At 36.5% G+C, this 24718-nt stretch overlaps 1 protein-coding gene and 1 pseudogene across 1 annotated transcript; both read left to right on the top strand.

Annotated features, from left to right (window-relative positions):
- Window positions 1–9004, top strand: LOC118825942 (ovostatin homolog 2). Its single transcript, XM_036596813.1, has 8 exons — window positions 1–65; window positions 6378–6558; window positions 6644–6695; window positions 7361–7558; window positions 7645–7729; window positions 7877–7985; window positions 8305–8425; window positions 8569–9004. Exons 1-8 carry the CDS (start codon window positions 1–3, stop codon window positions 8697–8699), a joined length of 942 nt encoding a protein of 313 aa, XP_036452706.1. The 3' UTR covers window positions 8700–9004.
- Window positions 9005–17608: 8604 nt separating this feature from the next.
- Window positions 17609–24718, top strand: part of LOC118826966 — a 41096-nt pseudogene continuing 33986 nt past the window's right edge.

The following is a 24718-nucleotide window of genomic DNA, read 5'->3' on the forward strand; positions in this document are numbered from 1 at the left end:
ATGTGGACCACCTGTGCTGAGAGTGAGGGTGGGAGAAGTGTGACCGCCCCTCCTAATAGACTAAGGTCTGCCGATGAGGGAATCCAGAATCCAGCTCCAGACTGTGACTAAATCATTGACCTTAAAACAAATACAAAGTATAATATATTAATATAGCAAAGAAAACCAATATTAAAGCATTTTATATTACACAAGCAATAACATCATATATTTATATATTTCAAATTGCTGAAAATGGCCAAAGCATGCATTTTTAAATAATTATAACAAGAAAACAGACTGGCAGACTCACAGTTTCCTATGAATCTGTCATTAATTTTCCATGCGAACTGCACTTTCTGCCAAGTTTGTAGTCACTAATGGTCTTATTAATTTTATGCTAGAATAGTTTTTTATCAGGAGTGCTTTTTATGACCATATACTACACATTATTGTTGTCATATTCGCTTAAGTAGTCTTGGCTTAAAGTAGTCTTCATTGCCAAATGTTAAGTAATGAAGTACATTTGAAAACGTGTATCTATTAATTTTGTTTTCCTCTGAGTGAAAAAGGGAGGCAAAATCTGTCTCAAGCATCAACCAGAGATCTTGCATTCCAAAAACTATATTTGTTTCACATCAGAGATGTGATTCTCTTTATCTGACTCCATAGTCACTGTGCTGAAACCTTTGGTGGAGTACAGAGCCAGAGCCTGGAGGGCCACCACTGTGTCCTGATCCAAACATTAAAAAAAAGAAAAAAAGCAAATTTACATTATATTTTTTATGTATATGTAACAGACCAAGAGAAAAGGTAGAGGAAATACTGGAGGAGCGCCTGGGTTTAGGAGAAGCCTCCGTATGAATTCTGCTGCCTCACCAGCCAGCTGTCGATAATGTTAGCGTAGTCCAAATCAGCAGCATAGTCCAACTCTGTAGCTGTTAAATATTTTTAACCTGGGTAAGCGGTGATGTTTCACCACACTATTTAATATATCAAGAACAAAAAACAATATGAGAACATACACCAATCCTCAATAAATAATTCAGTTTATTATGAAAAAAGGTACATTAAACAATTCTTCCACTAAACAATAATAGTAGGCAATGATAACGTAATGGTTGGATATTATTCTACGAACAACACAAATGGTTTTGATAAGTTGGCGCACTAAACAGAATTCACTTGGTGAGCACAGTCGTGTATTTCACACTGACTTCAAACATGGCTCAGCCAAAACACTCTTCTTCATTGACTCAGGAGAGGTACAATTTTACTGCTCTGTCATGATTTCAAAGAAAATTGGAGTCATCAAAATAAACACAACCTCAGTTTGGGATTCCCTATAAATCTCTGTAGGGATTCGTTATCATTTCAGGATGCTTTCACTTTCAGTTTTTTTGTTTTGCCTTCACTTTTGAAGTGGATACAAGTGATGTTTAATACCATATTGGCATGTTCCGCAATTGTTTATGAAATATTTTTTCAGCGTTTAAATTGTTGCTGTTTGCCTAGCATTACTTCTGCTTTTCTTAGAATCTTTGAGGTAGCATGTACATTGTTCTTTCATTTATGTTACCTCATTAACATATCAATTTTGATTGGCTTTTATGTTAGACACACATATAAAAACTACCACAGCAGTAAAGGAGAGACTGGGAGGCTAATTACTGCCATGCCGATGAATGAATGAATGAATGAATGAATGAATGAATGAATGAATGAATGAATGGGACATATGAATAGAACTTGCTTTTGCTGACTTATTTCTATGAATCTGGCCCACTACTGCTCTGTGATGGTGATCTTCACAGTGTCTTCTCCTGTCATATGTAGAGCATAACTAGACATACTACCAGATGTATACCTGTATGTCTTCGATAGTGTGATGGAACTCTAAAATGAAGTACATTGTGGTCACTAACCACCTTTTCTTTAGTTTTGTGGTATATAACTATAGCATAACTATACACAGTGTATAACCCTGCCTCTCTCACACATTTATACAGTGAGTATGGTCTATTTAAACCTTTCAGTTTGTCACTCTGCCACAAGAAGGGCCCCCAAAAAATATTGTACTTTGCATTAAACATGTGTATATATGGTGAGTCAGTGCTCACACTAAATGTATTTCAAATAAACAAGACATCAAATCATAAATGCATTTTCACAATGTATCAGTACCTACAACACTTGATTTTGCCATGTTAAAGGTTCATTTTCTAATACTTCAAAGGTAGATATTGGAATACAAATTCATTTCAAAAGTATTTTGGCTATTTTCATACATTTTCTAATGTGTTTGATAAATACATTTACATACATTTCTATGGTGCAATTCTGTGTGTAATAATAAATGCATTTTAAGATATATTTGGTAAATATGGCAATATATTCTGAAATGCATTTTAGTGTTTATATTATATTTCAGCATGGATTGAAATGCATTTGAAATGTATTTCAAATATATAAAAATATATGTCAATATATTGTTTTTCCATATGGGTCCACTGATTACCTGTTGTCTGTTCAGAGCCTTTATTTCTGTTCCGTTTCTCTTGTTTTCTGTCACCAAATTTATTATCATTTTTGGGACATTTTTTTTTACTGCTCTTTTGTGCCTGTATGCTACTGTTTTTTTTCCCCTGCTCATTTCTTGTCTACTCTTTGGAATTTTGGACTTTATTTGATAAACTCTCGGCATCAGCTGTCTTGTTCTAGTAATGTGATTACAGTAGGGTTTTTTGTATCAAAAATTAAAACAATGTTAAAACATTGATTAAAACATTGTAAAACAATACCACAAATACTGCTACACACAATCTTAAACAATATTCAGTTACTGTTTTCAGCGTGTGGATTGAAATATTTTGCCAGCCCACATAACTTCTCAAGTGTATTGTGTGTAAGAGGAAAGCAGAGCGTAGTGAGCAACATGTGCAGTAAAATCATCAGTAGAAACATTAGTGCACTTTATAGCAGACTCTAACTGACATCCCATCAAGTATTAATGCCATATTTTTGCATCGTGTCCATCACAGTGCTCTGTCACTTCCGAGAAAACCCTCCTCTTCTAAATGTGCTAGTAAACCATTTACTCAAAGTTTGTACATGTGAAGTAGGTAAACAACTGAACATTTCCAGTAAGTAAACAGTCTGAGGATAACATTGTGTGTTTTTGTACTTGAAAAGAATTAGAGGGTAATTTTTACATTATTGAAACTCCAAATATCACAGTGGTCATATGCCTTCATTCACGCACACATTTAACATGTGTTATGATATATACACTATTAATATATGCACTTCTAAAGGTCACATCATTTAGCTGATTTTTAGAAAGTAACTTACTTAAAAAAACAGTTATAGTAAATAATGTAGCTGATGTAGATCTGCAAGCTGGGCTTCTGCTGCATTTTGGCTTCCAGTTGCTGCAGATTTCTCACACAATAGGTAAATGAACCAACTTGGAAGAACAGCAGCGTGTCAGTGACAGCACTTCATTTGAAAAAGACTGCTTAAAGTCTTTGTGAAACAGTTGTAATGCATGCATATGTTGCTCATAATGCCCACAGTCATATGCAGAAGTTTGGGCACCCCCGGTCAAATGACATGTTTCTGTTGATCTTCTAAGTAAAAATAACACATCTTTAACAGAGAAAATGGTTTTGGACTCTGAATGACAACCTCCCACATATGGATATATTTTTGTTTATGGAATCAGTTTTCAGTCCAGCCAAATGTTATTGCTTTAAGGGTTAATCATTGACGAGAAGCTCCTGTGGGTTGAGTGATCTTTCAAACAGGCAGCTGAGCTTCTTGACCTGTTGCTGGTGACCAGACTTCATCATGGTTGTCAGCAGGATTCACATTAGTAAAAGGCTACTGTTAGCCTACTTCCTCTTTCTCTGTGTCTATGGACAAACTTCAGGACCGTAAGTAACACCAAAAGATGATGCTTTATTTGTGTCAACCTGTAATATAATCATTCAGTAATTATGAAAACATGCTTTCTGTTCAATACAATTTACTCAGCTTCAGATCAGGTGTTTATGCTGTAGCAAAAATAAATACATAAACAAATTGTGTGTTTAATATTGTCATCAGACTCCATTTATTCGCAGTGGTCTAGTTCAGGGCTCAGGACATCAGAGCTGCTGTACGATAACTTACAAGGCTATATCAAAGGATGTATGTATTTTGGATTTGTGAAAATGTTCATTACAGAGAAAGCCCTGAGACAAATAACAAAATCATTTCTTTTTATGTGTTTTAAGCTGCATTCTAAAACCTGACGTATATTAGAACCTAAACCGATAATTTCTGTAATTTTAGTAGGAGATTCAAATGACTGGTTTGCATTCATCAGACCTTTTAATGCTTTCAGAACTTGGAGTTCATGGCCAGTTGGACCTTTAAAAAAAGGTCTAACATAGTGCTTTTGATGTCATGTTGCAGCTTTAGATCTTTCACAGATGATGTTGAAGCCTCTTTTTGATGTTTTATAGTAAAAGCTGGGGTTTTCCAAAGTGTAGGAGAGATTACACAACCATGATATTGATCACACATTGCATTGTTGGGGCTCTTTATTTTCAGGTCATCTCAGTCCACACTTTTGCAATAGTATTCACTGTTGATCAGCCACAACGTGTCGATCCCAAATTTTTCTTCTTTAGTTTAAAGCTGAAGCAGTGTGGCATTTCTAGAAAACTATAGAACTCAATAGTCAAACAAAGAGCCCAAATAGTTTCTGTAAAAGTGCTTTACAGAACAGTGGCGTGTACAGACTCCGATGAGGGCGGGGTTTAAGGTTTCAAAAGGGCATTTATACCCGTGCACATCAGGACTTTTTCAGTATTTGAAGATATCAGTGTAGATAAAAGTAATCTAATGTGGTATTGTGTAGGCAGATCTGATTTTAAGTCAACTTCAGTGTCAGATGCAATTCTAATAAATATCCTGTTAAATGAAGTCACAATGTAATATGCAAACAGTTTAGGCAACCAAGTATCATTTAGCTCATTAGTAAAGATTATTATTGTTGTTGTTTTTCTCACTTATTATTCAAAAACAAAAAACTATGCACTCTACATTAATATTTTCTGCCTGTTTTTTTGCAGCCAGCTTGTGAAAGGTGCTGGTAACTTGACTGTAAATATCTACATTTTTTTAAAAAAATCCTACAATGTATGTGACTTGATGATCATTAACCAAAGTTAGATTTAAGAAAAAAAAATGCTAAAATGTAACTAAAAGCTATAGATGAGTATGCTGTTTGCAAACATTACTGAGTGTGTGATGCCAGGGGGCAAAACTGCTTTGGTAACTTAGCCAGTCAAGCCAGTGTAACGTTAGTCAACTATTGTAATCAACATAGATTTCACATTGTAAGTTCTTGTTGACCCAATAATAAAATGTAATTTCTGAGTTGAATCTCTTTGTCTTCGAATGCGACATTAATATATGGCATTATGTAAAACATAGCTATCAGTAGTTGACTGTCAGTATTGGCTAGTGATCAGGCTTCTAAGAACGCCCCACAAGTTTGCTATTCGCTTCCTGCTTATGTTAATCCCATCTTGTAGGATCCTACTGTAAGTCATTAACTTCATTTAGGACAGCGCAATAGCTAGCAGGTGCATAAAAGGCTAAAACATTAGCTGACCCTCTGACATCAAGGCTCACAGTGTTTTGCCGCAACAGTCCTTTACAGGCTTGGTGAACATAAGACATTTCTCCACTAGCTATAAGTTACGGATATAACGTTAGTGCTGCTGAGTTCAACATTATCTGCAAGAACATGATTAAACAGCTTGTTCTGCACTCGCACTCTATTATCCTGCAGGGGAGGTGGAAACATGTAGGCAAGGTCACTCCGACTGGAGCTTTTAGAACAGACTGGAAATTTTAGAACATTTATCTACAATAAAATTTGTATTCATTTTCACACACTATACATATTAGTGTGTGAAAATGAATACAAATTTTATTGTAGATAAATGTTCTAAAATTCTTAAAATACATATATATCAAATATAACTAATGCCTTTTGCACAGCATATTTCTACTATTACAGCAACAATTTAAATATTTAAAACCATATTGACAGGCACTTTAAAGTTGCACAGACTTGATGTGGTTTAGGACAGTAGAGGTTAGAAGTTGTAAATGATGTATTTTAACAGAAACAATTTGGGCAGTTATTGAGTTCTAATATTTGTTAGCGACATTAGCCTCATAGCTCCAATAACTATGACTCCAAACTACTACTAAGTGGAAAATTGGCTGCTTTTTTTTTGTTTTGTTTTGTTTTTTTTTAACTAAACTATTCCTTTAAATAACCTTATACATAACTCAAAACTGGTGTTAATCTTAAAATTACTGCTTTTTGCCTTTAGGTATTACATGGTGGCGTTTCCTGCAGTGATAGAGTCTGGATCTGAGGCTACACTGTGTACGAGTCTTCTGAAGCCTAATGAGACTCTGCTAATGACCATTTACCTGCTTCACAACAAACAGAGCAGAACACTTCTACAGGAGAGAGTGGAGGAAGAATTTCACCACTGCTCTCAGTTTAAGGTCAGAAACCAATATTATTATTCTTATTATTATTAGAGTTTGATGTGATGAACATGGAAAATATCTCAACAAATTACCTCTACAGGCTCCACAGGTTGAGGGTGAATCAGTGCAGGAGATCAGAGTAGAAGTCAGAGGTAAAAGTTTTAAGATGACAGAGAAAAGTTATGTTTAAATCCTACAACCCACTGACATTCATTCAGACTGATAAACCAATCTACAACCCCAGCCAAACAGGTACTTCATCATTACTGCAATATGTTTCACCTTTTCCAGTACACGGTTTAATGGCAAAGTTATTATTACTGAACATACAGCTGAGAATATGATATGATATTTCTTTATTATTGTCCTTTCAAACAGTGCATTTCAGAGTTGTCACTATGGATACAAATTTTGTCCACCTTAAACAAGAGGTAAGAGCTTTTCTTTGACTGTCACTGTGAACCAGTGTTAAAGAAATAGTCATACAATATATGAATGAATTATGAAAGTGTGATTAAGGCTGATTTAGTTGACTTATATATTTCCATCTATTTGTACAAGATGCCTCTCTAATGCTGTTTTTGTAAAAACCCATGTCTTTTAAATTAACGAACAGTTTTTAGTTGTTGATGTGTTAAATGCTTTGAGAGATTTCTGTTATATTATGCAAAATGACTTTATTAATCAAAATGACACAAATTTGGTCCTATTGTCTTTCACAGTACAGCTTATTGGCTGTTGAGGTAAGGAGATGGAAGCACATCTTCATTTTAAAACTCTTAATGATTAACATCTGTAATCCTTTTTGTGCCTCATAATATTGTCACTGCAATAAATGGAACCAAACAGGATAATAAAGGTAACAGGATTGGTCAGTGGACAAATGTGTCCTCAACAGGCCTGATAGTGCAGCTTTCTCATGAACTGAATCCTGAGGCTCCTGAGGGCCATTATAAACTGGAGGCTCACATTGGGAATAGAGAGACCAGACATTACTTTAAGGTGAAGAAGTACAGTAAGTGACAGCGCTAGAACATTAGCTTTTCTGTTGGTAATAATCAGCGCAATTTACTGTAATAACAGATTCCATCTGTCTTTTAGTTTTACCCAGGTTTGAGGTTACAGTGAAAACACCAGAGCAACAGAGTGTTGGAGAGGAGGAACTGAAGATAGAGCTTTGTGCAAAGTGAGTCACTGTACAATGCAATGCTATTTTCGTACAACCAAACAGAACATGTGTAATTTCTGCATGTAGACTATGTGATATAAAGAAAATGCAATACAAATGCCATTGCACGCCTTTAACCCATTCTTTATCTGCTTATTTTTGAAGGTACACTTATGGACAGCCAGTACCTGGTAAAGCACTGGTGGAGGTGTGCAGAAAATTTATACAGGAGGTTGTCCCTAAGATCTCACCATGCCTGGAGGAAACAGTGCAAGTATGTATGTGTGTATGATATAGGGGTTGCATAGACTAGTTGGCTAATTAATCCACTGTAAGCCCCACAAGGCTACACTGAAATATAAGCTTATAAGACAGACTGTGTAGGTTAAGAGAACTGCTGTCTCTGATACAGTTAACAAAACAAGCACAGTGTAAACAAACTCGAAGTACCATCATGGGTTTCTCTAAGAGGTCATTTGAAGAAATGTAATTTTCTGCAGTGCTTCTTTATCTAATGAGCTCCTAGAGAGAAAAGTGCTAGATAATTTTATTTGTGCATTAACTGCATTCGTTTTTGGGGTTTTGCTCTGTAGATGAATGAGACTGGCTGTGCCTCTGCTGTCTTCAACATGTCAGCTTTCACTAGTCCTGAATTTGAACATGATTTACAAAGTAATCTTGATGCTGCTGTTACAGTGACAGAGGAAGGAACAGGTGAGATGAGAACAGATCTCTCTGAAATAAACAGTCTATCTACTTTTAAACTTAATCAGGTTATCACATTGAAAAGAAATGTATAAGGATATTTCAGTCATATATAACAAGTAATGCATTTGTATCACTTTATTATTTTCTAGACATTTCCATCATAAAATCCAAACACATAGAGCTCTCTGATGTAATTTGTAAAGTTGAGTTTTTTGATTTACCAAAAAACTTTGAACATGGATTGACCAACTTCAAAATTAATACGTCTGATCACCCTTAAACAGAGATTTGACTGCTGGTATGGTATGATGACCAAATATTTTCAAAGAATGTGTCTATGCTGTTATTTACTGAAACAAAACCCTGTCTCACTGTTTTCAAGGCAAGTGTCTATCCAGATGGTCTATTTCACAGATACGGAAGACCTTACCTTACAAACAATGAAGCAAATATACCACTGCTCCAACCTGCTACACCTTAAGAGAGCTTAAAAGAACCGATTCCATGTGGTACTGAAATTTCCATAAACATTAAGTACAACATTGTTGGGGAAACCTCTGAGAATTACAGCACTGATATTATATACATGGTAAGGACACACAGTAATTTTGTAATGTAAATATTAACATTTCCTCTATTTAGACAGTTTTAAATGAAATGTAGTTGATTCTTTGTCAGTAAGATGTTTTTGGCTCTTTGGTGCAGGTCTTGTCTAAAGGAGCCATAGTCCATCACGGATATGAGAAAGTTGAAGTGAAAGAATCCAAAAAGCTCATAGAGGGAAAAGTCTCATTCAGACTGTCTGTTGATGCTGATCTGGCTCCTGTAGTTCAGGTTCTGGTGTACTGTGTGCTGCCCAGTGAGAACGTCATCGCTGCTAGCAAGGATTTTGATGTGGAAAAATGCTTCAGAAACAAGGTAATGCTGACACATTTGGATCTTTATATCTTTGTTTTTATATTTTAGGATAATTGGTGGCTTGCAATCTGTCATCATTACTGTGGAAAAAGCAATATAAACTTGTTTCCATTATGATCTTCAGGTCTCACCTGAACGCAGTTCTCTCCCACTGAGGCAGTTCCTGGTGAGGAAAACACTCTCCAGCTCTCAGCTCTGCCTGGTTCACTGTGTGGACTCAGTGCTGTGTGAGTGTTTTCATTATGGAACCAGGAAAGCCCCTCAATGCTGATGAGGTGAAGTTGACATTTTTTAATATACAACACATACGTGGGTGCTTATTTAAAATGTGAATTAAACAGTGAAATAGATTTTTTCTTTTTTTTTCTGAGTCAACAGGTTTGATTAAAATGCAAAACTTGTACACATAGTGTTGGGTGGTATCCACTTCTTTAATACCTTCAGACCGTCTCTGAATATTACTGTAGTATGCTGGGTATTGAAAGTAATGGATGTGAAAGCACTTATAATGCATTTTGCTCTCATCTTACATTAATTCAAAATTGATAAAAAAAAGAGTAGGTTTACGTAGTCAATAAATAGATGAATGCAATGCACAATTTTTAAGGTATCATTCAATAAATATCAAACCATTTATCTAAGAATTGATAAATGTTAAACAGTGCTGCTAATGAGATGAGAGGAGCTGGTTAGCATTAGTTTAGCTAGCATGATAACAGCTCTGCTCACCACAGAACATGTTCTGGGTAACTAAAACATCAACCCAAGTTTAGATGATTAAAAATTATGATTAATATGTGAGGGGGTGAAGTCAAGCCATCATTGAAGGAACAGAAAGATGAAATCAACCCTGTTTCATGGTGTTTGGATCCATAACATGATCGGCTACCCTAATGTTAGCTTAGCAGGATACAGACCAAAACACACCACAGTACAGGCTGACTCTGAAAATTGGTGCTCTGTTGACACAAATTTAGATGATAAAAACTAATATTTGAAACAGCAAAAGTCAAGTGACGTTGTGATCTTGGGGTGACCTGTACTGGTATTTAGGACTGTAGTGTTTTGACTAAGCTTATCAGGCCAAATGTGCCACAGCATAGACTTAGTTCTAACTAACTGATGCTAAGATGACCCCCTTTTAGAAGATATGACACCCATTTAGAGGATATCACTAAATTAAGTGACTTTTGTTAGAGTGAAAGCTGAAATTGACCATGTGTACAGAAAATGTGCAGTTCTGACATGTGTGGCACTTTGCCATGGCTGAGCTGCTATCATGCTTAGTTTTTCTTAGTATTTTCCTGGCTTAGATTCTACCCCTCTCTCTTTCAGTGCCACCTATAGCTGACCTCCCAAACTTCTAATCAATGAGCCTCTCTAAAATATAAATGGGTGGAATGAGTTTATTTATATTCAAACGTGAGAGAGAAATCTGACAGGTAATAATTTACAAATACTGTCATAATTTTTTAAATATTGGCAACATTTTTACATACCGCGGTATACCTTATTACCATTATACCACCCAGTGTTTAATCAGGCTAATACTACTATTACTACACATAGCAGTAACTAAAACACAGGTAGGCAGAGTTACAACAAACCAGTAGAGAAAAAAACTGTAAATGTGAAAATAGAAGAAAAAAAGGAAACAGCAATGAACTTGGAACTTGGAGGGCATACTTAACAGCAACAGACAATGGAGTTATACGAGTGCTTATTAGTCCAAGGAATGATGTGAAAGAATGTAGATGAGATGAAATGAGTTGTATCAACACAGAACCAGTAAAGACAGCAAGAGTTCATATGCAGTCATTTATCACCTCTATTCCTTTTCCAGATGGATAAAGACTTGTTGATTCAGCGAGTTGAATAGATGCCTGGCGAACAATTCCAGAATTATTTCTGAAGTATGAAAGGCAGAATTTATTTAATTCTTCAAAACATTTGCAATTTTAGTGCAATGTTACAAGCAACTACAACACAAGCAATCAGGACTGAAAAAATACAAAGCCACATGAGAACGCTACAGTTAAAATTGTGATTTTAACAAGTTTAATTATATCTTCCATAGGTTTTTTATTTGTCGCCAGTGACAACAGTGACGGATTATGACTATGCAGTTACAGATGAGCTGGAGTGTCTGCAAGTTAGACCACAATGAAGTGCAAATGAAGACCATGTTTACAATACCCTAAAGGTAACAGGTTGACTGGACAAATATTTTTGTGCGGAGCTGGTCCTGACCCTTCTGGGTCCCTAAACAAAATTCTGCTAAGGGACCCTCCTACCTGACCTGTGAGCAAAAAACAGTTTGCTCTAACTAAAACAGTTTGCTCCAACTTGTTGGTCTAAGAATAAGTAGACATGTAATACTGTTATTAATTTTATCAGCTGCATCTGGCCTATTCAAACATTCAAATGCTCAGATTTCCTTTTGTATACTTTCACATATAAAATACTATATATACTTTAGCTTGGCTGAATACTTTGTGGTTATTATTTACTGGGAGATCTGCATTCATATTGGCCAGTATGCTCAGCTAATCAACAGTTTAAATTCAATATTTAGTCAATAGTCAATTTCAGTCCATTACTTTCCATTTTGCATTTGTCCAGAGATGTAACTAAACCTTGACTGACAGACTAGATAATCACTGTCTTGTTTTAAAGTGAAGAGTGCCTATATACATCCATACAGTGTCTGGACTGGACTGGCTGTTGCTGCAAAACACGAGTTTTATTTAGTGCACGCGCAACAGAGTTATTTTCTAAGCTGCAGTTTGTAAACACTGTTGCCGGAGGTGTCCATCAAATGTAATAAGTAGTTGTATTTCACCCTCAGTCACAGAACAGAACACAGCCTTGGCTGGCAAGGAAGCAAAACACAAACAGACCAAGATATGCACTACCCAGCTTCAGGTTAGTGAGACAGACTAGAAAGATGTGCTGCCCGGCTAGCATATCAACATTTATTTGTTAAACATTACTGTTATTTGCTGACATCAAACTTGGAGAGGCGAGAAGCTTACCTGATTGCTGTTTCTGCAGTTCACAAAGCAGGATTTCTCAGTTTGCCAGATAATTTAAGCCCAACGAGAAAGACTGTCCAATAAGACTGTCCCTCAGCTCTTTTCCTGTTGGACAGGCTTGACTTTGGGCATTATCTGGCTAAACGGAGAAATCTTATCTTGTGAAATACCCCGCAGATGAATACTTGGATAAGTTGTGAACAATAAGGAGCCTTGACACAAGGGAGAGCCATATGCAACCTGCATAGTGAGTGTAGAAGAGGGCAGAAGGGATCTAGTATTGTGTAAATATATGTGTATGGATGCTTTTACACTAGACATTCATAAAATCTAAACAGAAAGAAAATCATTAAATGTTGAGTTTCTGTCCAAAAAATCCATTTGTAAAAATTTGGGACGCAAGTTTCCGAAAAGTACAACAGCTGACGTAATGGAAAACCATTAGGTACCAAAAGGTAGGAGAAAGTGCCCTGAGGAACCTCGCCATCTCTAGCAAACTGCCTGCACTGTGCACCTGCAGCCACATTGTCTCAAACTTATGACATTTAATTAGCCTGCGACTATGATGTTTTAGTTGTACATCTTTGTTAATATTGATATTGGTTATAATACGGACCACTACAGGGTGCTTCACGGCCCACTGGTGGTCCATGGCCCACAGGTTGAGAAACCCTGCTCTAGTGGATGTATTGCTTAACGTCCATGCCACTGCAAAGGACGAATGGACGTACGTGGGCAGTGACCGCTACATTGTTTGAAACAGACATATTTATTTTCGTACATAAAGGGAGTGTTAATGAGCCTTTACTGTCACTGACTGCTGTTAGAGACTTTTCACAATGTGAAAGAAGAATGCCTACTTAATTCAAATGTGTACATTGGCTCTACGGAACATGCAGCAGTTTTGTGGCATTTGAGATTAATTATAGGTTTCTTTGCAAAGATAAAATCCACACACTTGTATGCAGACAACTCTTTGGATTGCCATCATGGAGTTTCACTAAACCAGTATAAAGGAAAGGATTAATAATGAACCATTAATAGTGTAAAAAATAGCATAAAAAAAAACGAAACATATCGTTCAACATGAGTTGAATATCAGTCTCTGAACTGAATGAAAAGCTTCCTACATTCCTACAACACAAGCTCCACCCACGCTCCTCTGCTGAAAGGGAATGAGTCACGCCATTTTCAAGTAATCCCTCAAACTGATATTTTCCAGGTCCATCCTGCTTTAATTTTATAAATGACTTACATGCTGGCTAGAATGGTGGAGGTGTAGCTGCTCTATTTCAGGATTCTTGGGTTATCATTGGGTTTCACATCCTTTCAGTATCTTTATGCGGTTCTGAAAGGGGCACCAAGAATATTAATAGTGATTGTCTACAGGCCTCTGAAGTACAATACAAATTTTATTGATGAATTTACAGATGTGTTATTGTTTATTTCCACTGATTTTAATCATTTTCCTATTGCTTGTGATTTTAACATCATATGTTTGACAATTCTAATGATGATTATGTAGAGGAATACTGTGCTGTATTGGACTCTTTTGGACTCTCTGAGCATGTGATCAAGAGCACACAGGGTCACAACTCTGGATGTAGAGTTCTCAAAAGGTCCAAATATCAGCCACTGTTAAGGCTGTCGCTTTGTCAGATCATTACAGTGTTTTCTTTGAAATGTGGACCTCAGTAGACATCAAGACTAGACAGGTTTGCTTTAAGAAAAACTAGACAGGTTTTGCTTTTAAGAAAAAAGATGTTTAAAATTGACAACACAGCTACTGTTTTTATAAGCCAAATGAGCTCTGACTCTGTTGCTTTTCTGGATAGCTTTGCCTCAAGAATTGTCAGTGTGATGGATGAGATTGCTCCAGTTAAAAGTTAAAACCATGTCATGCCAACAGAAAGCACCATGGAGGAATGCTACTCCAGACACTTTTAAATTCAGGCTAAAAACATTCCTGTTAAAGTGTGCTTTCAGCTCAGTTTAAAACACCGTTAGCTTTACTGCACCTCTCTCCTTTAATGGCACATTATTGTCCTAATTAATTTTTAATTTGATTTTTAATTTAACAGTTCTGTTCTTTTGAAATCTGTTGATTTAATTGTTTAAATCCTGTTTTTAGTTTCTATTCTCCTTTACATTACGTCTTAAATTACTTTACTTTGTATTTTCTCTTCTGTAAAGCACTTTGAATTACAGCAGTGTAAGAAGGGTGCTATATAAATAAACTTGCCTTGCCTTATTTGAAATTAAAAAAAAAATGCAGCCACGCCGGCCCTTTGTGGGTATGATTGGACACCACTGCTCTAATGGGTCAAGAAAACGTAAACCATGGTAGCATAATGTCCCCCAGAGCACAACAGAGCCACCAGACCCCCTCAGTGTAGGTGTCAAGCATTCAGGCCTGCACCATTCTCTTCTTGTATGCCACAAGGATATGGTGATGGATGATTAATCTGACCAGATCATTTTTTCCACACTTACTTAGGCTACGTTTACACAGCAGGTAAAAGTGGCCCAAATCTGATTTTCTCACCAAATCCGATGTTTTTGTTTGGCTGTTCACATTATCTTTTAAATGTGACATGTATGCGACATCAGTCTGAACAGATCAGCTCCTAAACCGACCCGCATGCGCAAAAGAACAATACCTCACGAGGCGGAGGTAAACAGTCATGACGGCCAGTGAACGCCAGTCGCTCCCGGAACTTCAGTTTCGTCTTCGCCAGCATCGCAGGAGCGAGTATAAAGTTCCAGTGGTTGACAGCTGGACTCATCACCCACAGTGTGTTCGGATTCGCCGTAAAAAAGGGCGCGTTATTCAGTCACGGGCACTTCTTTGGTTCGTGTGCTCAGATTCTTTAAACGCTGCAGCCTCGGGCTCCTCCGGCCGCGATCTGCCGTTTCGTTCGAAACCTATTTGAACACGGAGCGGCTGCGATGAGTCTCTTCTATTTTTGGTACAGAAACATCAGCCTGAATGTTTTTGAGTCTCAGCAGCGCGAAATTATGACGAATGTCGAGTTGGACTGACGTAAAAGTCATATGAATTCCGATCTGGCTGTTCAGACTGAGTCGCATTGCCGCAGATCGGATACGTTTCGGATTTCAGTACCACATATGAAAGCGTCTCAAATCGGAATTAAAAATGTCAGATTCAATGCGTTTTTTGCTGTTCACACAGACACGCAGATGACACCTCTGTGTCACATATGAGGAAAAAGATCGGATTTGGGCCACTTTTACCTGCTGTGTAAACGTAGCCTTAGAGCAGAGCATGTGGTTTTTGCACCACAGCACCACAATTTCTTTATTTACTGATATCTTTACCATAGATGTAAATGTCATTTTTCCTATTAAAACACTAGTACTAGTAAGTTTCAAAGTCAGATCTTTTCCTCTTGCCATCTTCATCATGAACTGGGCCTGCTCAGCATCTTAGTACATACTACAGAGCATGGTAGGATGTTAATTGTGTAACAGTATCATGCAGTACACCTGTCTGGAAGCATCTGCACTCATTAGTTTCTTCATTCATGTAATTTGTCATCTGTATGTATATATAAGGCATGAACATGAATAGAATAAGACTTTTTTTAATCAAATAAATGTGGGCTTCAAGCAACTCATGTGCTGCTTTGTTGTTGTGAAGTAAAATGACAGAAGACCCAATAATAATAAAAATTTTAAGCCAAAAAATTCTGCCCAGAAAACAAATAGTCTAAACTCTAGATATTCCAAAAAGTCCAAAGTAACTAAAACAGAAATGTTGTCCAAAATAATCAATGAATACACAAAACAAGACAAAAAATTCTGGTTGAATAACAACCCTTAAACCTGGGGTTACAGAGAGCTCTGAAGTTGAGAAGGGTAACCCTCGAGCACTGATGTAACAGTTATACACAAGTACAAAGGGTCATGAATTTGATGACAAAATCATAAAGGCTTGTGACTTGACTTTTTTAGCACCAGTGACTTGGACTTTGAGTTGAAGCTTCGTATGAAAAACAAAGCATCAGTAACATCAGTTTGCTCTATTTCAACACTTAAACTCCAGTCTTACTGCAGAAACTTACCAGGCTAACTCGCCATTTTCCTCATGGCAGTTAAACAAAAGGAACAGAGCTAGGCTCTCTTCCATCTCTTGCGACTGTCAATCAAGTTGGACAATTTAAATGTACAAAAAAAACATTCATGGCTTTAAGATGCACAAAATTAATTAAATTATTCTGTATTAATCAGTTTTTTTTAATGTCCTTAATCCTGATATTTTGTCTGACTTTAGGACATTCAGTCACACTATATTTTTTGCACACTTTATACACTTCATGCTGTCTCTAATAACAATGTCATTAAACAGTAACAATGCATTCAGCGATGTAACTACTAGTGATGTACTCCTAGTTACAGATGAATTACAGTAGTATAGATTATGGGGCCAGATTCATAAAATACACTGCCAGATGTAGCTGAACATTACTAAAATACATTTTCTCATTCATACAGAAGGATTACCAACGTGTTTTACTGTTTTACATGATTTGCATGTACCATGTACCATTCATAACAGAACACTGATATAGAAAAAATAACAACTGAACCAGTCAAATCATAATGTCTCTAATAAGAAGACCATGTGGGTTGGATGACATTTTGTTTTCAAACAAGTTTGGTCACACGTGTTTACATTGATTCAGTTGATATATTCAAAAACAGGTTGGATTTAGATTTGAATAACAGTATTTCCACCATGGGTAAGGGGTGATGTTTCACTACACTAATTAATGTAACAAAAACAAAGTACAATATGAGAACATACACCAATTCTCAATAAATGTTTCACTTTATTATGAATAACAGTGACAATAAATGTAAATAATTCTTCCACCAAACAATGCAGTTTAATAATAGTAGGCAATGATCACCAAACAACATAAATGTCAGATATTATTCTATGAGCAACACAAATAATTTTACTAAGGTGGTGCACTAAGCAGAATTCACTTGGTGAGCACAGTCATATATTTTACAGTGACTTCAAACATGGCTCTGTCACACTGACCTCCAGTCCTGTAGTCCACAACTCTCCTCTGAGCAAAATTTGTGTTTTCACTTCAGTTTTTGAATTTACCATGTTGGAGTTTTTCCCAGTTAATTGTTGCTGTATTTTTACAGTACTTCTTCTTTTCTTAGGATCTTTGAGGCAGCATGTGCATTTAGGCAACCAGATAGGCCTTCATTCTTTATTTGTGTTACCTCATTAACATTCTGATCTTGGTTGGCTTTTACCTTGGACACAAGTAAAAAGAAACACAGTGTTGAATGAGAGACTGGGGGTTAATCACTGCCATGCCGACTTTATGAACAGGACTATCGCTGACTTGTATTTTTATGAATCTCTAAATTTCATGGTTCTTTAGGTGGCACATCAACTAGAGCATAACCATATACATATATAATACATGTATTTTGTGTTAAGAGGAATGCAGCATGCAATGAGCAACATGTAGGAAAATCATCAGTAGGAATAGGAATGTACCATGTAGTACACTCTTAACTGACGTTGCAATGTATCAGTTACAATACTTTATCACTTATGAGAAAACCCTCCTCCTTTAAATGCGCTAGTAAAACATTTGCTCAAAGTTTGTGCATGTGAAATAGGTAAACAACGTTTCCTGTAAGTAAACAGTCCAAGGATAACATTGTGTGTCCTTGTAACTGAAAACAGTTAAAGAGCAATTTTTGAAATTAATCATATGTTTGGGGGGCCCTGGTCAAATAACGATTTTGTTGATTTTCTAAGTGAATATGTCCTATATGTCCCATTTCAACCTCCCACATATGGATATATTTTTGCTTATGGTATCAGTTTTCAATCGAGCCAAATATAGATATTGCTTTAAGGGTTAATCATTGATGAGAATCTCCTGTGGGCTGAATGACCCTTTAAAAAGGCAGCTGAGCTTCTTGACCTGTTGTTGGTGACCAGACTTCATCATGGTTGTCAGCAGGATTCACTTTAGTAAAAGGCTACTGTTAGCCTACTTCCTCTTTGTCTGTGTCTATGGACAAACTTCAGGACCGTAAGTAACACCAAAAGATGATGTGCTTTATTTTGTGTCAAATCACAGTTGTCCAGTTCAGGGCTCAGTTCACCTTAAGTAGCATCAGCTAAATATGTCATAGATATCAGAGCCATTGTATAATAACATACAAGGCTATATCAAAGGAAGTACATGAGTATTTTGGATTTGTGAAAATGTTCATTACAAAGAAACAAATAACAAAATCATTTAATGTCTTACAAGCTGCATTCTAAAACATGACATATATTAAGACGATAATATCCAAACTTTTAGTAGAAGACTCTGATGGGTGCTTTTGCATTCATTAGACCTTTTAATGCTTTCAGAACTTGGAGTTTGTGGCCAGTTTGAACATTTTCATTAAAAAAAAGTCACATTGTGCTTTTTTGTCAAGCTGCAGCTTGTAGTAGCTTTAGATCTTTCATGGATGATATTGAAACCTTTTTTTTATATATATATATAAAAGATTATTGTATTAGCTGGGGTTCTCCAAAGTCTAGGAGAGATTACACCATGATATTGATCACACATTGCACATAGATTGTTTGGGCTCTTTTCCTTCAGGTCCACTCAGTCCTCACTTTTGCAGTAGTATTTTCTGTTGATCACTTAAAGAAAAGGTTCAGTGAAAAATCAAATGTACACAATTTTCCACTATGTGTTTTAAAGTGGCATATTAAGCATTTAGAGCTTATCATTTTGAGACGCCCCCTTATCCATACCTTCACCATCCCACTCATGCTAATATTATAAAAATCAACACAAGGTTACCATCTAGTCATCATTAAAGCCCCTGTCTGTTGTGGTGTTTTTATTATGAAATAGCACACATTGCATTTTAGAGTTTTAACTTGCATTTGTGGATGCAGCAATGAACTCTTTTCACAGACAGTGGTTTTCAGAAGTGTTTCTGAGCCCATGCAGTGATTTCCACTAAAGAATCATGTCTGTTTTTAATGCAGTGCTGCCTGAGGGCCCAAAGATCATGGCCAGCAAATACTGGTTTTCAGCCTTGTTACTTGCATAGAGAGATTTCTCCAGATGTCTCCTCTTAATGTTATTGTGTACCATAGATAATGAAAAGCAACAGTTCTTTGCTATTTTACATTGAGAAACGTTATTCTTGAATTGTTGCACTGTTTGATCATGCAGTCTTTCACAGAGTGGTGAACCCTCTTCATCTTTACTTCTGAAAGACTGAGCCTCTCTGGGATGCTTTTTTATACCCATATCATGTTATTGACCTGTTGCCAGTTAACCACTAGGTGTTTTTTTTTTTTCAGCATTACACAACTTTACTAGCCTTTTGTTGCCCCTGTACCAACTTTTTTGGAACGTGTTGTTGGTATCAAATTCAAAATTGGGCAAATATTTTTCAAAAAACAATAACATTTCTCAGTTTTGACATTTGATATGTTGCTTTTGTTTTTGTTTAATTTTCAATTATATATAGGGTTTAAATGATTTGCATATCATTGCCTTTTGTTTTTATTTACATTTTGCACAGCGTCCCAACCTTTTGGGAAATAGGGTTGTAATAGGGTGTAATTATTTCACAAGAATGAACAATCAAAAGTTAATTAAATTAATTTTATTATTATATTATAAATTAACAAAATTACAGCTTGCAATATGCGCACATTCAGTTCCCAGAAGTTCTATTTTTTGTCCGTCCTGGGGCAAAGGAAAGTGAACAATGGGAAAAGACAGTGAGGACCCCTGCATGGTACATCTCTGCCCTTGGCCTAGTGTAAACAACGGGGAGAACTTATGTTAACAGTTCATAAGCACCACGCTGAGCCTTATGGGCTGTCATGTGCCTTATGTGCCATCAAAACCCTAACAAATTCCAATCCTATTGGCTTGCCATACTGTGCTGCTATAGAGATCCAGCGAGGAGCTCTGATGTTTTTAAGTTCACTTTTACACTCTACTCCAGAGGTGGACGAAGTACACAAATCATGTACTTGAGTTAAAGTAGAGATGTCCAAGGTAAAATATTACTCCAGTAAAAGTAGAAGTTCCTCCCTTTAGACCTCCACTTGAGTAAAAGTACAAAAGTATTTGCCTCAAATGTACTAAAAGTACTAAAAGATTAATTATGGCTCTAATGTCCTGTTATCATTTTTGTAACGAGACTCATTAACTCATTAGCTTCATTAACTCATTTTAGGTGAAAATACTCCAGTGTCACTCTTGGTAAACCAATCTTTTAATAGAATGTCATTAATTAGTCTGACGCTGATGTCTATTAAAATGATCATAAGCACAAAACACTGAAGGCAAACAGTTTCCATCAGGTAGAACTAAGGGGCTCTGAAATCACTTTTTGTGAACAAGCAAAGTTTCCATGTAAGATTTATTTGCAATTTACAAGTTTAATAAAAACTTGCTTTAAACTCAGGTTCACAAATGTGTTTTCCTTTACTATACTGCATCTGTAGGTCTCTGTTCATGAACATAAACTAGCAAAAACAAATTTACTATAAAATGAAATCGTGTTTGTATAAATTCAGAAAAAAGACACGTCAGTCACAACTGCATATGTGTACATATTTCTATATTGTGGTTTATTTACACAAAGTTAGGTTAGTTCAGTCATTTATGGTGGAATAGACACTCCCAAAATGTTACACTGCTGCACTGACATTGTGCCATATGCTTGCACTGTGTCGGTATGTCCAACAGGTCAAAACAAGCTCAAAACAAAGTGCGCGCTGTGCCCTGATTGGTGTTCTTGCTTCACGCTTCTTTCGTTTTGACGTTATGTTTTTATGCACACATAAACCAAAAGGAACAACAGATTTCTCATAATGTAGTGGAGTAAAAAGAAAGATATTTGAAATGTAGTCAAGTGAAGTTGCCCAAAATGGAAATACTTCAGTAAAGTACAGATACACGGAAAAACTACTTAAGTACAGTAACGAATTACATTTACTTTGTTACTGTCCACCACTGCTAGTAGAGTATACATTCAACGAAAGTTAAACAGCACTTATCACACTTGACATCTGTTTACTACCTCTTCACAAACTGACTGTTTTTAAGCTGAAAAATATGTGCCAAAAAAGACTAGAATAGTGATGTTAGCTAAAGTAACTTACCATTACCATCTGTCTATGTGCCTTCCTCTGCACTAATTTCAAGCCAGATGTGATCAACTGCAGCTTTCTTCGGTCTCAGTATGGCTTTAATTTAATGTAGTAATAGTAAAATGCTGTGTGGCGCACTGTGACATGCGGAGAAACTGAACAGTGCCCTGATTCATGGAGTAAAAACAATGGAATTTCGGCTACATGCCTTACTGTCCATCACTAAAGTGACTGCTGTCCCTTTGCTCCCAGTCCAAAACAAAACTCCCAGCAAGTAGGTTAAGCTTCTCTAAATTGTTAAAGGTGCTTCTTGTGAAGGTTTATTAGACCGTTCTTTGTATCACACTGCTTCCTACTTACATGAGTCACGTCTTGCAGGATCATACTGTAAGTGATTAACTTCATTTACCTGAGTGCGATAGCTAACGGGTCCATAAAAAGCTAATACATTAGCGGCTCCCCCAAACATCATGGCTTACAGTGAATGTGAGAACATGAGACGTTTCTCCACCATATTTCAAAAAACTGACAGTGTTGACCGGTAACCGGAAACTCGGTTTCAGAAGCCACAGTCTAGCAGTTAGCTAGGTTACGAGTATAACGTTAGTTCAAATATCGCACACAATATATCTGCCATTAGATGAGTTCACCAACATTCTCTCTAAAAAGACGGTTAGACAGCGTGTTCTCCGTTTTGCACTTTTTACTCGCCATTCGGAGAGCGGTCGAGAAGAGTGGTCTGTTTTCCTGCAGAAGAGGCGGAAACGTGTAGGTGAGGCCGCTACGTGCTGCCACTGGAGCACTGAATTTAAAAAAACGTTAGTAATTTATATATATTTCTTAAATATAACTCTGTTAAACGCTCTTTTCGCTGCATATCTCTAATATTAAAACAACAATTTGAACACTTGAAATCATGTTGACAGGAGTTTAAGGTTATGCAGACTTGATGCGGTTTAGGACAGTAGAAGTTAGAAGTTGTAGGTGTATTTAAACAATTTAGGCTATTTGGATGATTACTGAGTTCTAATGTTTGTTAGCAACATTAGCCTCATAGCTACAGTTACTATGACGCCAAACACATTTCAGCTGATCAACTATGTCTGTGATAAATAGTAAATTATAAAAAAGTATTATTGCTTTCACTGAAATATTCCTTTAAATAACCTTCTTATATTAACCTTCTTATAACTCTAAACTTCATCTAAATTCAGGCATCATATTAAAATTACTGCTTTTTGCGTTTAGGTATTTCATGGTGACGTTTCCTGCAGTAATAGAGTCTGGATCTGAGGCTACACTGTGTGCGAGTCTTCTGAAGCCTAATGAGACTCTGAAAATGACCGTTTATCTGGATCATGACAACCAGAACAGAACACTTCTACAGGAGAGAGTGGAGGAAGAATTTTACCGCTGCTCTCAGTTTAAGGTCAGAAACCAACATTATCCTTCTTATTATTATTAGAGTTTGATGTGATGAACATGGAAAATATCTCAACAAATCATCTCTACAGGCTCCACAGGTTGAGGGTGAATCAGTGCAGGAGATCAGAGTAGAAGTTAAAGGTGAAAGTTTTAAGATGACAGAGAAAAGAAAAGTTATGTTTAAATCCTACAACCCACTGACATTCATTCAGACTGATAAACCAATCTACAACCCCGGCCAAACAGGTACTTCATCATTTCTGCAATATGTTTCACCTTTTCCAGAACACGGTTTAATGGCAAAGTTATTATTACTGAACATACAGCTGAGAATATGATATTTCTTTATTATTGTCCTTTCAAACAGTGAATTTCAGAGTTGTCACTATGGATAAAAAATTTATCCCCCTTAAACAAGAGGTAAGAGCTTTTCTTTGACTGTCACTGTGAACCAGTGTTAAAGAAATGGTAATACAATATATGAATGAATTATGAAAGTGTGATTAAGGCTGATTTAGTTGACTTATATATTTCCATCTATTTGTACAAAATGCCTCTCTAATGCCATTTTTGTAAAAACCCATCTGTCTTTTAAATTAACGAACAGTTTTTAGTTGTTGATGTGTTAAATGCTTTGAGAGATTTCTGTTATATTATGCAAAATGACTTTATTAATCAAAATGACACAAATTTGGTCCTATTGTCTTTCACAGTACAGCTTATTGGCTGTTGAGGTAAGGAGATGGAAGCACATCTTCATTTTAAAACTCTTAATGATTAACATCTGTAATCCTTTTTGTGCCTCATAATATTGTCACTGCAATGAATATCATTAAAAATTCTTCCTCTTTTTGTGGAACCAAACAGGATAATAAAGGTAACAGGATCGGTCAGTGGACCAATGTGTCCTCAACAGGCCTGATAGTGCAGCTTTCTCACAAACTGAATCCTGAGGCTCCTGAGGGCGAGTATCAACTGCAGGCTAACATTGGGGATAGAGAGACCAGACATTACTTTAAGGTGAAGAAGTACGGTAAGTGACAGCACTAGGACATTAGCTTTTCTGTTAATAATAATTAGTGCCATTTACTGTAATAACAGATTCCATCTGTCTTTTAGTTTTACCCAGGTTTGAGGTTACAGTGAAAACACCAGAGCAACAGAGTGTTGGAGAGGAGGAACTGAAGATAGAGCTTTGTGCAAAGTGAGTCACTGTACGATGCAATGCTATTTTCGTACAACCAAACAGAACATGTGTAATTTCTGCATGTAGACTATGTGATATAAAGAAAATGCAATACAAATGCCATTGCACGCCTTTAACCCATTCTTTATCTGCTTATTTTTGAAGGTACACTTATGGACAGCCAGTACCTGGTAAAGCACTGGTGGAGGTGTGTAGGAAATTTATACAGCATTATCAGGAGGTTGTCCCTAAGATCTCACCATGCCTGGAGGAAACAGTGCAGGTGTGTATGTGTGTATGATATAGGGGTTGCATAGACTAGTCGACTAATAAATTCACAAGTTGGCACTGTGAGAAGCTAAAATCAAGAGTTAGTAAAAGCTGCTGTGAACAACATGGAGAAGAGAACATAAATCAGCTTTTCTGCTAAACAAAGCCCTGAGTACATTATTAGTGCAGAAATACTAAACAAAATGAACCCAGTTTCACTGCGAAATGCACAAGACTGTGCTGAAATATAGACTTATAAGCCAGACTGTGTAGGT

The sequence above is a fragment of the Colossoma macropomum genome, unplaced genomic scaffold (genome assembly GCF_904425465.1).
Source record: "Colossoma macropomum unplaced genomic scaffold, Colossoma_macropomum, whole genome shotgun sequence".
In the NCBI taxonomy this organism is placed as follows: Eukaryota; Metazoa; Chordata; class Actinopteri; order Characiformes; family Serrasalmidae; genus Colossoma; species Colossoma macropomum.